This window comes from Argopecten irradians, chromosome 10, assembly GCF_041381155.1.
Source record: "Argopecten irradians isolate NY chromosome 10, Ai_NY, whole genome shotgun sequence".
NCBI lineage: Eukaryota > Metazoa > Mollusca > Bivalvia > Pectinida > Pectinidae > Argopecten > Argopecten irradians.
In genome coordinates this window covers 24,460,438-24,474,234 of record NC_091143.1, presented here as the reverse complement: position 1 = coordinate 24,474,234, position 13,797 = coordinate 24,460,438, and the positions used below count along the sequence as shown (strand labels likewise).

The 13,797-nt window shown below is 35.3% G+C and overlaps 1 protein-coding gene across 4 annotated transcripts; it reads left to right on the top strand.

The window, feature by feature from the left end:
• The first annotated feature begins 1 nt into the window (after position 1).
• LOC138333463 (SKA complex subunit 1-like) lies at positions 2-11,856 on the top strand. Of its 4 annotated transcripts, none has more exons than XM_069281845.1 (6): positions 2-83; positions 4,146-4,376; positions 6,843-6,952; positions 7,689-7,850; positions 9,913-10,082; positions 10,338-11,856. In XM_069281845.1, exons 2-6 carry the CDS (start codon positions 4,158-4,160, stop codon positions 10,493-10,495), a joined length of 819 nt encoding a protein of 272 aa, XP_069137946.1. In that variant the 5' UTR covers positions 2-83; positions 4,146-4,157; the 3' UTR covers positions 10,496-11,856. The 4 variants fall into 4 exon arrangements, with proteins under 4 accessions (XP_069137946.1, XP_069137948.1, XP_069137947.1 ...); XM_069281847.1 differs by having other exon boundaries at positions 29-83; positions 4,132-4,376; XM_069281846.1 differs by lacking the exon at positions 2-83 and adding an exon at positions 299-931.
• Positions 11,857-13,797: the final 1,941 nt, after the last annotated feature.

Here is a 13,797-nt window from a genome sequence, read left to right as displayed (position 1 = left end):
ATTTTGATTCTGACTTCCGGTATTTGATTCAGGCGGAATTTTCAAACTATTGTTGACATATATGAGATTGTGCACGATTTCAGGTAAATTGCTTTGATAGTTGGGACAGTATTTTTATATCAGATGGATTGAGAGCAAGAAAATATTGGGCTATTGCACAGTACTCGTGTTTTATTGCTGACTCTTGTAACTTGAATTTGGTCGGAAACTTCCTCTCTGGTCCGATACGTCCTACTCGATAGTCCGATGTAATCCAATAATATTAGATCTCGATATTGAGAAACTTCTGATGTGCAATATCGAGATCTAATGCCCGAACCCTATACGAGTCTTCGCAAGTTCCGCCCTCGAATTAGAGCGCAACTTTGACGCTTAATTACCAAGTGAAAAACTTACCAGAATGTCAAAAAACATGTATAGCGTGAATCAGTAGTTATCCATGAACACATCCTGGTATAAGAATAGGTATGACATAACATTAATCCACGGAATAATCACACATTTAAGAGCTGACCCATAGCATCGCTGTATAATCTAGGTTAATTCCTATTCAAATTTTCGTCACTTCCGGTTTATCAAATTATAGTACGGTGTATCAAATGGAAAGATAATATTAATAGTGGTAACCAAGGTTGTTTATATGCACGGAAACAAGTATTTTTTATTAGTCCTGATTGATTCTGGAAATATTTAAATAAATTAATGCATTTTAGTCGAAATACTGCAAAATATTTCATAGATAATGATACTTTTACTTTCCGTCACCATTCCGTAATTTGTAACAACCGAGTAAAAATGGCGACCGGGTAGACTTACAAATAGTGGTGGGGGTATAGAATAGAAATGTCTAAATTCGGTATAACAGTGCAATAGTGACGTTTTGAATTTTGGATTTAACATGATTTGGGATAATTCTTTCAGGCTATAAAAGGTTAGTGTGAACAAAACTTGAAATTTTGAATTTATATCGAGCCCATTTCTGCGCCGTGTGAATCCTGCCTTCGGATAACAGGTTGGGGACCATCCCGTATATGCAGGATAGTCCTGCATTTGAGTAATAGTCCTGTATTTGAGGGATAAATTTGTTACTCAAATGCAGGATTATGTGAAATGAAAATGGATAAAGTTGTTTTAAAAATTTGTATCAAAAAAGGGCGTCATCATTTTCAGTTACCCATATAACTAATTGAAAACTTTATGTATTTGTTTATGAACAATAGAATTCTATTATCTCACTTTGTAATAAAGTGACAATTTAGGTGCTCTCCATAGACTACAGTGTATAGCCATCAGGGAAATTTGGTGCAAATGTCATGGTTGATTGACTTTTACCTGTGTTCTATTTTTAGCCCCATAGTAAGCAATACAGGTGATTTTATTTGTGACTTTTACAAACATTTAGATGATGAAATTTGTTTCCATTTGAGTAATAATGTGGAAAGTTGTATTAGTGATGATGCCATATAAAAATTATGATGCCCTTTTTTGATGACAATGTTTAAATCAACTTTATCACTTTTCATTTCATAGAATCCTGCATTTGCGTAACAAAATTATCCCTCAAATACAGGACTATTACTCAAATGCAGGACTATCCTGCATATACGGGATGGTCCCCAACCTGTTATTAGGGTGTCTAAGAGGTTAGACACGACGTAATGATCAAAAGTGTCTCGTCGTGCTATACCTCTAACATTGTTGGAGTAACTCGATAGTCCGATCTAAAGTGACAAAAACTGGTTCGTTTTTGTTTATACGGAACAATCTGTTCGACCGTTGGTTAAAATCATTATTTCATTTACAAATCCTGACGGACCTGCAGTTTTTTATACAGACCTGTCAAGGTTCGTCTAAAAATCCTTCTTACTTATAAATCATTGAAACAATATAAGATCAACGGTAGCTACTAAATACTGTTCAGTTAGAAGGTGATACTGGTATCTTTTTCCGCTACAACAGTAGCTAGATCAACGTGTGCATCCACAGGGCCTCGTTACTAATGATGATAATATATACAAATTTAAATATATCGTGTAATGTATGAATATTACCTAAATACAGCTGTTTGTGTTGCTGCTCCATGGTCGTCGTCATCAGCCAGGTCCATCCATCTTCGATGGTTTCAATGTAACCTATATCTTAGAACTCTCTCCGGGTCAGTAGGAGTGATCAGTCCCTACTCTTCCATGGTTGGCTTCCAGCTACTCTCCCTCTGCGTATCCACAGCCAGCGGGATGCTCTCTCTGCCTCCTTCCGAAACTCTTTAATGGCAGTCTTCCTCAACTTCCCTGTAGGCAAATAGACGTGACCTTTCTTTTATAAATCATCATGATCATTAGTAACGATCGAGGCCCTGTGCATATATCTATTTACCTGTCACAGATAAATGAACATCTCTGTGATTACTACATGATTATATATACCCAATAAAATGTACATAATAATCAATGTAGGGTAATTGTGTATATCCGTTCCGTGTATGTACACTTTTATTTGTAAACAAACAACTTGGTTAACATTGTCAAAACGTATTCTGTATTTGCATATTACAGAATTATCTACCCTTGTGGGTAGGTATTGATTGTGATGTCATGTGTTTGCAAGCTTTATGTCACACTACTCGGAGATAACGATGTGAATTATTGTGCGCACATACAAAATAATGACATGTACAATCAGTACCTACCTGAAAGGGAGGTAATTCTGTAATATGCAAAGACAGAATAATAGAAATCGCCAAAACGGCCCTGTTCAGTACATTAAGCCTATCGGGTCAATTCACCCAGAGGCTCACAGCTGGTTGTGGGCGATTCGTCCTCAGTGTTATGAAGCAAGATGTGTTTTCGTCCCTTTTTTAGCTAGCTGATCATACAACATTGCATTATGTTTACACATTGTAGAACAAGTGATTTATATGTTTCTGTGTGTACAGAGCAGGTGTGTTACTTGCATTATATTGGTAATTCTCATAGACTAACTGATTATATATATACATAATTAGTTACCAATACTGGAACTAATTTTCAGATTAAAAAGTGTAACCAATGAAAATACATGGAAATATTTTATCTGTATTTGTCAATTAAATTAAACCACTTTGTAAAAGATGGATGTATGCTTGAAGAAATTTTCTCTTTAAAGTTGTATATCTGATAATTTTCACTATTAACAAACTGTTGTAAAACATATATATACATCGTGCATAAATATGCTATGGATACATTATATGATGCATGTTTCAAATCCATCAAAATACCAATATTCCATTCAGATAGCTATATATATATAGCTATAGAGGGAAAAAATGCCATGCCAAGGAATTATGTTATATCACAATTATATCACAAGAAGTGAGATGGATTTGTCTCTTGGGGTTTTAGAAGAATACATTGCGAATGCTTTTGTATTTGTGCACTGACCGTGGTAACATTGGGCGACAATTGATGATTTTCCTTTGATATCCACCTACACAACTTAACCTTTGGTGTAGTTTGCGATAGCCAGACTTACTGTCTTACTATTTGAAGCGGGCTGTCATTTCATGAGCTATCATATTTTCTTAATGAAAATTGAAGTATTTTTTCTAAATCTTCAATCGGCCTTTAACCAAAGACTAGACATTGTGAAATTTGTTATTTGGTTTACATTGGTGTTTCTATTGACTCGGTAAGACAACCATTTGTTGAGAAAAATGTCAGGTTTTTTTCCAGCTCATATATATAGCCATCTCCCATGGTGTTTAGTAGTTTAAAGAGACGGTGACAACATCCTCACTTATAAATCCTTGGTCATGCATTTCAAAAGAAGTCACAGGTCAACATCATGTTTAAACTTTTGGGTAATATTGGAAACCCTAATTACATCATGATCATGAGACCAACATCGGTGATGCCTTATAATTATAACTTCCTAGTCATATCATATGAACATCATCGGCAATACCCACATAGATCAAAATAGTTCTGATACTTCTGAGCTATTTTTAACATGTACACAAGATAAATCTATATTTGAATTCAAATATTGAATAAGGTTTTAATTTCTATCCTGCAAACACATTGATTTGAATATAAAAAAGAAAAATATACACATTTTTTTTCTTTTCATGATCAGTACATATATATATTTCAGTTTGATTTTTATAGGACAACAGTGAAATGAATGCTACATCATTAGACAGTCTGGCTGAACATTTTCAGCAGAAGTTGGACATATTGAGTACCATCATGGATTTGAGATGTGCAGATGAGGATGAAGATGATAACTACAGATCATTAATTAATGGTTTACAAACAGAACTGGACAGTCTGCAGGTGGTCCTCGGTCTCTTCAAAATAGAGGTCGAAAAGCAAGCAGTAAAGCTGAAGGAGAAACAGGTAATGATCAGGTTATCAGGAGAAAAAAGGCTAAAGCGAGTAATGATTATAGGTTATTAGGAGAAACAAAGCTAGAACAGGTAATAATTAAGTTATCAGGAAAAATAAAGCTAAAGCAAGTAATGATTAGGTTATCAGGAGAAATAAGGCTAAAGCAAGTAATGATTAGGTAATCAGGAGAAATAAGGCTAAAGCAAGTAATGATTAGGTTATCAGGAGAAATAAGGCTAAAGCAAGTAATGATTAGGTAATCAGGAGAAATAAGGCTAAAGGCTAAAGCAAGTAATGATTAGGTTATCAGGAGAAACAAGGCTAAAGCAAGTAATGATTAGGTTATCAGGAGAAATAAGGCTAAAGCAAGTAATGATTAGGTTATCAGGAGAAATAAGGCTAAAGCAAGTAATGATTAGGTTATCAGGACAAACAAGGCTAAAGCAGGTAATGATTAGGTTATCAGGAGAAATAAGGCTAAAGCAAGTAATGATTAGGTTATCAGGAGAAATAAGGCTAAAGCAAGTAATGATTAGGTTATCAGGAGAAATAAGGCTAAAGCAAGTAATGATTAGGTTATCAGGAGAAATAAGGCTAAAGGACAAGGCTAAAGCAAGTAATGATAAGGTTATCAGGAGAAACAAGGCTAAAGCAAGTAATGATTAGGTTATCAGGAGAAATAAGGCTAAAGCAATTAATGATTAGGTTATCAGGACAAACAAGGCTAAAGCAAGGTAATGATTAGGTTATCAGGAGAAATAAGGCTAAAGCAATTAATGATTAGGTTATCAGGAGAAACAAGGCTAAAGCAAGTAATGATTAGGTTATCAGGAGAAACAAGGCTAAAGCAAGTAATGATTAGGTTATCAGGACAAACAAGGCTAAAGCAGGTAATGATTAGGTTATCAGGAGAAATAAGGCTAAAGCAAGTAATGATTAGGTTATCAGGAGAAATAAAGCTAAAGCAAGTAATGATAAGGTTATCAGGAGAGACAAGGCTAAAGCAAGTAATGATTAGGTTATCAGGAGAAATAAGGCTAAAGCAAGTAATGATTAGGTTATCAGGAGAAATAAGGCTAAAGCAAGTAATGATTAGGTTATCAGGAGAAATAAGGGTAAAGCAAGTAATGACTAGTTTATCAGGAGAAACAAGACTAAAGCAAGTAATGATAAGGTTATCAGGAGAAATAAGGCTAAAGCAAGTAATGATTAGGTTATCAGGAGAAACAAGGCTAAAGCAAGTAATGATAAGGTTATCAGGAGAAACAAGGCTAAAGCAAGTAATGATTAGGTTATCAGGAGAAATAAGGCTAAAGCAATTAATGATTAGGTTATCAGGACAAACAAGGCTAAAGCAGGTAATGATTAGGTTATCAGGAGAAACAAGGCTAAAGCAAGTAATGATTAGGTTATCAGGAGAAACAAGGCTAAAGCAAGTAATGATTAGGTTATCAGGACAAACAAGGCTAAAGCAGGTAATGATTAGGTTATCAGGAGAAACAAGGCTAAAGCAAGTAATGATTAGGTTATCAGGAGAAACAAGGCTAAAGCAAGTAATGATTAGGTTATCAGGACAAACAAGGCTAAAGCAAGTAATGATTAGGTTATCAGGAGAAACAAGGCTAAAGCAAGTAATGATTAGGTTATCAGGAGAAACAAGGCTAAAGCAAGTAATGATTAGGTTATCAGGAGAAACAAGGCTAAAGCAAGTAATGATTAGGTTATCAGGAGAAACAAGGCTAAAGCAAGTAATGATTAGGTTATCAGGACAAACAAGGCTAAAGCAAGTAATGATAAGGTTATCATGAGAAATAAGGCTAAAGCAAGTAATGATTAGGTTATCAGGAGAAATAAGGCTAAAGCAAGTAATGATTAGTTTATCAGGAGAAACAAGGCTAAAGCAAGTAATGATTAGGTTATCAGGAGAAACAAGGCTAAAGCAAGTAATGATTAGGTTATCAGGAGAAACAAGGCTAAAGCAAGTAATGATTAGGTTATCAGGAGAAATAAGGCTAAAGCAAGTAATGATTAGTTTATCAGTAGAAACAAGGCTAAAGCAAGTAATGATAAGGTTATCAGTCGAAATAAGGCTAAAGCAAGTAATGATTAGGTTATCAGGAGAAATAAGGCTAAAGCAAGTAATGATTAGTTTATCAGGAGAAACAAGGCTAAAGCAAGTAATGATTAGGTTATCAGGAGAAACAAGGCTAAAGCAAGTAATGATTAGGTTATCAGGAGAAACAAGGCTAAAGCAAGTAATGATTAGGTTATCAGGAGAAACAAGGCTAAAGCAAGTAATGATTAGGTTATCAGGACAAACAAGGCTAAAGCAAGTAATGATAAGGTTATCAGGAGAAACAAGGCTAAAGCAAGTAATGATTAGGTTATCAGGATGAACGAAGGCTAAAACAGAAACAGCTAAATATATATAGGTTAGACCTAATAAATAATTACATTGATCATGTTTGTTGTCAGCCCATGAAGACAGCGAAGGAGACCCTGGTATCAGATCTTACTCACGCTGTAAATAATATTCCATCAAGGATGCCAAGACCAGTTCAGAAAGAGGTTGCCAGTGATATCAGGTATTTCATTAAGGTCTTTTCATGACAAAATTCAATCTTAGATTGATTATGTTATGATTTAACTCAAGGTTATGTATGAACACTGTAGACTAATAGATTGTACACTGGTAAATAAGTAGTCCTAATCTCATAAAATAAGAAGAAAGTTGTAATTTGACTGGGAAAAGTTGTAATTTATTTGGAAAGCAGTATTTTTTTCAAATTTTCAGTTACATTACTCCTAAATTACAACTTTTCTTATTTTACGAGTTTCGGACTTACCAGAGATGACCACAAGTCTTTAGACAAGTGCCATATTCCATTATCGGAAATGGACATGTCCAGGACATGTCCTGTGGCATCCCATAAATTACTACCGACTCGGATGAGTCTACATCTACTGGTATACATTATATGTATTCTGTTTCAATTTAACCATTGCATAAAGATTAGATGAACAATGCAGACAAAATCTTAGGTGACCGTTTCTAAATTGCTGTTTGATTGGTAATTTACATTTCCTTCTGTAAAACCACAGTACCAAATGCTATGAAAGTTTTCAGAAATCTTCCATTGTCAAAGGTTGACTACCTGGTATTAAAATGCGAATTGATATGTATATACTATGCAAATATTGTTCCTGACTTGCTGTTCGAGGCTACTGAATATACATGTATTGTATCATAACTCAAGTGTACATGTCTTTACAAATAAAAACTAACAAGACAAGTGAGTGATTAAAATTTGTAATTCACAGGGACAAACCAAAAGCCGATACAGCACCATGCAAGAAATCAACTAGTCAAATGGCTTGTAAGGAAAACCAGCCTCCTCGCTCCAACCACACAAAGAAGCAGAGGAATGTGTATATACCCATGTTAGACTATATTACAGTGAAAGAGTTTGAAGATGTTCCAAAGTAAGGGATGCTAGAATAAGATTGGTTCTTTTTTAAGCTGATCCAGGTATAAAAATCCTTATTAAGAAATATAAATGTATGGTCATTGGAGAGGTAGCTAGAAAGCCTTAAATATGCCATACTTATACTGTAGGTAGGTAAGGAATGGACACAGACTTAATGTTAAACATACTGAGTGTGAAAGAATCCACTGGTACTTATTTTTCTTTCTTGAATTTAGAATATATCTATAATGGCTATGGTGTGTTAGTAATTAGGGGTGAAACAGTATTTCGCTGTGTAGTAGAACAGCGGTATTACGTGCTCGGTTCGGTACATGGTATTGTTAACACAAGGTACAGTACATGCACCGTGAGTGGAAAAGTTTTCTATGGGTGTCTTTTTCACTCTACGCCGGTTACACAAGTCTGATAACAACGAGTCTCTGATTGGTCATGCGGCCGTCATTGTGACCCAATCACAAACCACCTTCCATAAAGTCAATGTTTTGACAGGAAATGTAGGAGGCATCATCCGTACATTTGGGAGATGCTCTGGCAATAGAGCATCGTACCGTTCTGCAGTTAGAACAGTTTGGTTTAAGAACGAAGGACGCAACGGCAGCTACATGCCGTTTATGTTATGTCGATTTTTCATATAAGCATGGCAATACATCAAACATGAACACACACTTAGTTAGAAAACACAACATCGGCAACGTGCATACTGACATCACACATGCTCAAGTCCAAGCACAAGTACTGCCAAAAAATCACAATGCCAGACGACAATATCGGAGATATTTTAAAAAAAAATTACCCTATAAATAATTGTAAATCCAAAAAAGTTACACAGGCAATTGGGGTTTTTATTGCAGTTGACATGCGTCCATACGTCATTGTTGAAAACATCAGTGGAAAGTTAGAAAGTGTTAACAGCTGGAGATATCGCGTGCCATCAAAAGGCCTCTCTTTCTTGTGAAAACATAGACAAACTTGTGTTTAAAAAAAAAAAATGTCATTCCGGACGATTTGCAGTAAAATTTTGATTTTTGAATTCAATAAACTTGGGAGTTGAACAGTTTATACTGAGTTCATTGCCTTATTCATCTCTTATCAGTTTTACATGTACCGAACCTGAAAAACCGAACAGTCCACTCTTTACCGCAATACGTACCGAACCGTGAAGTATCTGTACCGTTTCACCCCTATTAGTAATAGTAATTATATACCAGTTGTGCATTACACATTATAATTAGCTTTACTGGTAATATTGTTCTCAATCCTATACTACTGCTCCAAATCAACATTATTGCATGATCACGATGAATTACTGCTACACTTGTGTATATGATTACCATTTAGTTTTACCAGTGACTAGCTACTAGAGTTATGACCCTTGGTCCACCATTTATTCCAAGTTTGTACCACCAATTTCTTCCAAGGTTATGGTCTATAGACGGAGAAATCATGCTTCTTTGTCTATCGATCACAGTTTCTGCTTCTCTTATGTTTGTAGATGGAGAGCAGAACTTGATATAACCCATCATCACATTGTTTTTACACGATCATGTAAAGCATCCAATAGACTTCAGTTATCACATGGATGTTAGAGACCATGTTCCAAGCAAGTTTAAAAAACCATAATCAATATACAAAATATGGACAGGAATTTTTTGAGTAATGGTCTGTTATAATTCACTAAAATAACACAAGTGAACAATAATTGTATATTTACATGTATATGGAAGCAAGTTGATAAAGAGCTAGGAGAAAGGGGTTGTCTTACAGATCATATTAATTGGTTTATCCTATTTGATAATATAGGGACATCTAGGTAAAGTGGAAAAAAGTAGGTCACTGTTACCTACCTTTTGACATTGGACAGTACACACATCAAAGGAAAATAAAACTATAATGCCTACAGATGTAGATGTTTTTTAGATGCATTGATTGACGAATAAATCATATTTAGGTCAACAATACAGTGTATAAGGAATAAATACATTACAATTTGGTCAACTTTTATAATTCGATACTTTAAAAGACAAAGAAATTTAATCAGATGAATTCTGCTTAACTAGATACATCAAAGGACGGATGAACTATAACCAAGTCAACACAATGATGGATGAAATCAACAAAGCTTACAAGGAAAAGTATAAGATCCTGGCAATGAAGAGGACAACCCTTAGTGACGTCAACCGCAAACGTTACGAAAAATTCAAGTTACAGGAGACTAAAGAAACCACAGGTACACCAAAGACAGATAATGAAGGGTCCTACACTTTATAATTAGTTAGAAATAAACCAGGGTGTTTGGTTGTCCTTCCTACTTTTATAAGAAACAGAGGTTGATATGAGTTCAAGATTTGTCCCTGTTCTGTACTGCACATAATCTAATTAATCTACCAAGTGTTAGATTACTATCGTAATTAGAATTTATTTTTGAAAGTAATATGATATTTGAATCTATTTCTTTAATTTGTAATATTTATTTTTGTTTCAGGAGAACATTTCATTGTGGATGAAGATGTGAAAGAGTTTTCAAATTTAAAACTGGACAGTGTGTACCGATCTTTATTAACACTTTTAAGACATTGTGGCAGAATGAAAGAGATAAGGGGAGGGGGCCATACTCGCTACTCGTGTCTAGAAGTGTACTGACAACTCAACAGATAAATAAGGGGAGGGGACCATACTGACAACTCAACAGACAAATAATTATAAGGGGAGGGGGCCATACTCGCTACTCGTGTCTAGAAGTGTACTGACTACTCAACAGACAAATAAGGGGAGGGGGCCATACTGACAACTCAGAAGACAAATAAGCAGAGGGGACCATACTGACAACTTAACAGACAAATAAGGGGAGGGGACCATACTGATAACTCAACAGACAAATAAGGGGAGGGGGCCATACTGACTACTCAACAGACAAATAAGGGAAGGAGGCCATACTGACAACTCAACAGACAAATAAGGGAAGGAGGCCATACTGACAACTTAACAGACAAATCAGGGGAGGGGACCATACTGATAACTCAACAGACAAATAAGGGGAGGGGGCCATACTTATTACTCAACAGACAAATAAGGGGAGGGGGCCATACTGACTACTCAACAGACAAATCAGGGAGGAGGCCATACAGACAGCTCAACAGACAAATAAGGGGAGAAGGCCATACTGACAACTCAACAGACAAATAAGGGAAGGAGGCCATACTGACAACTCAACAGACAAATAAGGGGAGGAGGCCATACAGACAACTCAACAGACAAATAAGGGAGGAGGCCATACTGACAACTCAACAGACAAATAAGGGAGGAGGCCATACTGACAACTCAACAGACAATTAAAGGGAGGGGGCCATACTGACAACTCAACAGACAAATAAGGGAGGAGGCCATACTGACAACTCAACAGACAAATAAAGGGAGGGAACCATACTGACAACTCAACAGACAAATAAGGGGAGGAGGCCATACAGACAGCTCAACAGACAAATAAGGGGAGAAGGCCATACTGACAACTCAACAGACAAATAAGGGGAGGGGACCATACTGACAACTCAACAGACAAATAAGGGAGGAGGCCATACTGACAACTCAACAGACAAATAAGGGAGGAGGCCATACTGACAACTCAACAGACAAATAATGTGAGGGGGGCCATACTGACAACTCAACAGACAAATAAGGGGAGGGGGCCATATTGACAACTCAACAGATAAATAAGGGGAGGGGGCCATACTGAAAACTCAACAGATAAATAAGGGGAAGGGGGCATACTCCCTACTTGTGTCTGAAAGTGTACTGAAAACTCAGCAGACAAATAAGTGGAGGGGGGCCATACTGACAACTCAACAGACAAATAATGTGAGGGGGGCCATACTCACTACTCTTGTTTGAAAGCGTACTGACATCTCACTGTCAACAGACAAATAAGGGGAGGGGCTGATATATATAGAGGTATTTGTGTTATTTCTACTTGGTATGAACAGAGATATAAAGTTTACTTTAAGAACCATCAGAATTTATCATTTATTTGGACAACTTGGACCAATGGTTGTCTAAAGGAAAAAAAGTAAACATACCAGATTGGATCACTCACCAGACAAAAAGAGTATGAAATTTATCAATAATTTAGACCACTACTGATGTCAGCACAATTGCTAGTGAAGTAAAAGTGTATTTATCATTTGTGACAAAAGCCTTGGTTGATATGAACTCAAAGGGACGACAAGAACAAATTTTGAGATACCCGAGTGTTTGAATTAATCAAGTTCTCAAGTCTACTGCCAATCTCTTAACTTAATATATTTATGAAGTGATGTAAGCAAGGAAGTTGTCAAAATCGTCGATAAACTTGCAAAATTATTACTACAATACGGAAATATGTCCAAAGTATTGATTTATCAATATGACAGTAAACTATTCACATGCATACACAAAAAATGTAACAGAATCATATGAATAGCAGACATTATAACCTAGTTAACCGAAAGGACAGAGAATTCTATAAATATTATCTACCTTTATACCCTACAGAGATTACTATAAATGTTGACTACCCTTACACCATACAGCGACTTCAAAAGATATTGTCTACCCTTACATCATATAGAGGCGTCTATAAATATTATCTTCTCTCACAACATACAGGGACTTCTATAAATATTGTCTACAACATACAGAAATTTCTGTAAATATAGATGTCAATAAATATTGTCTACCCTTACAACATACAGGGACATTTATAAATATTGTCTACCCTTACAACATACAGAGACTTCTATAGATAATGTCTACCCTTACAACATACAGGGACTTCTATAAATATTGTCTGCAACATACAGAAATTTCTGTTAATATAGATGTCAATAAATATTGTCTACCCTTACAACATACAGGGACATTTATAAATATTGTCTACCCTTACAACATACAGAGACATTTATAAATATTGTCTACCCTTACAACATATAGAGACTTCTATAAATATTGTCTATCCTTACAACATACAGGGACATTTATAAATATTGTCTACCCTTACAACATACAGAGACATTTATAAATATTGTCTACCCTTACAACATACAGAGACTTCTATAAATATTGTCTTTCCTTACAACATACAGGGACATTTATAAATATTGTCTACCCTTACAACATACAGAGATATTTATAAATATTGTCTACCTTTACAACATACAGGAAACATTTATAAATATTTTCTACCCTTACAACATACAGGGACATTTAAAAATATTGTCTACTCTTACAACATATAGGGGACTTTTATAAATATTGTCTACCCTAACATCCAGGGACTTTTATAAATATTGTCTACCCTAACAACATACAGGGACATTTATAAATATTGGCTCCCTTTACAACATTCAGGTGACTTTCATAAATATTATCTACCCTTACAACATACCGGGACATTTATAAATATTCTCTACCCTTACAACATACAGGGACATTTATAAATATTGGCTCCCTTTACAACATTCAGGTGACTTTCATAAATATTATCTACCCTTACAACATACCGGGACATTTATAAATATTGTCAACCCTTACAACATACCGGGACATTTATAAATATTGTCCACCCTTACAACATACAGGAAACATTTATAAATATTTTCTACCCTTACAACATACAGGGACATTTAAAAATATTGTCTACTCTTAAAACATACAGGGACATTTATAAATATTGTCTACTCTTACAACATACAGAGACGTCTATAAATATTATCTACCCTTACAACATATAGAGACTTCTATAAATATTGTCTACCCTTACAACATACAGAGACTTCTATAAATATTGTCTACCCTTACAACATACAGGGACATTTATAAATATTGTCTACCCTTACAACATACAGAGACTTCTATAAATATTGTCTACCCTTACAACATACAGAGACTTCTATAAATATTGTCTACCCTTA

Bases quoted from the DNA above. Each gene is read 5' to 3' on its own strand.
- LOC138333463 (XM_069281845.1), top strand. From the start codon at position 4,158: ATGAATGCTACATCATTAGACAGTCTGGCTGAACATTTTCAGCAGAAG. The intron at 4,377-6,842 runs GTAATGATCAGG...GTTTGTTGTCAG, and splicing joins TAAAGCTGAAGGAGAAACAG to CCCATGAAGACAGCGAAGGA. The intron at 10,083-10,337 runs GTACACCAAAGA...TTTTTGTTTCAG, and splicing joins GGAGACTAAAGAAACCACAG to GAGAACATTTCATTGTGGAT.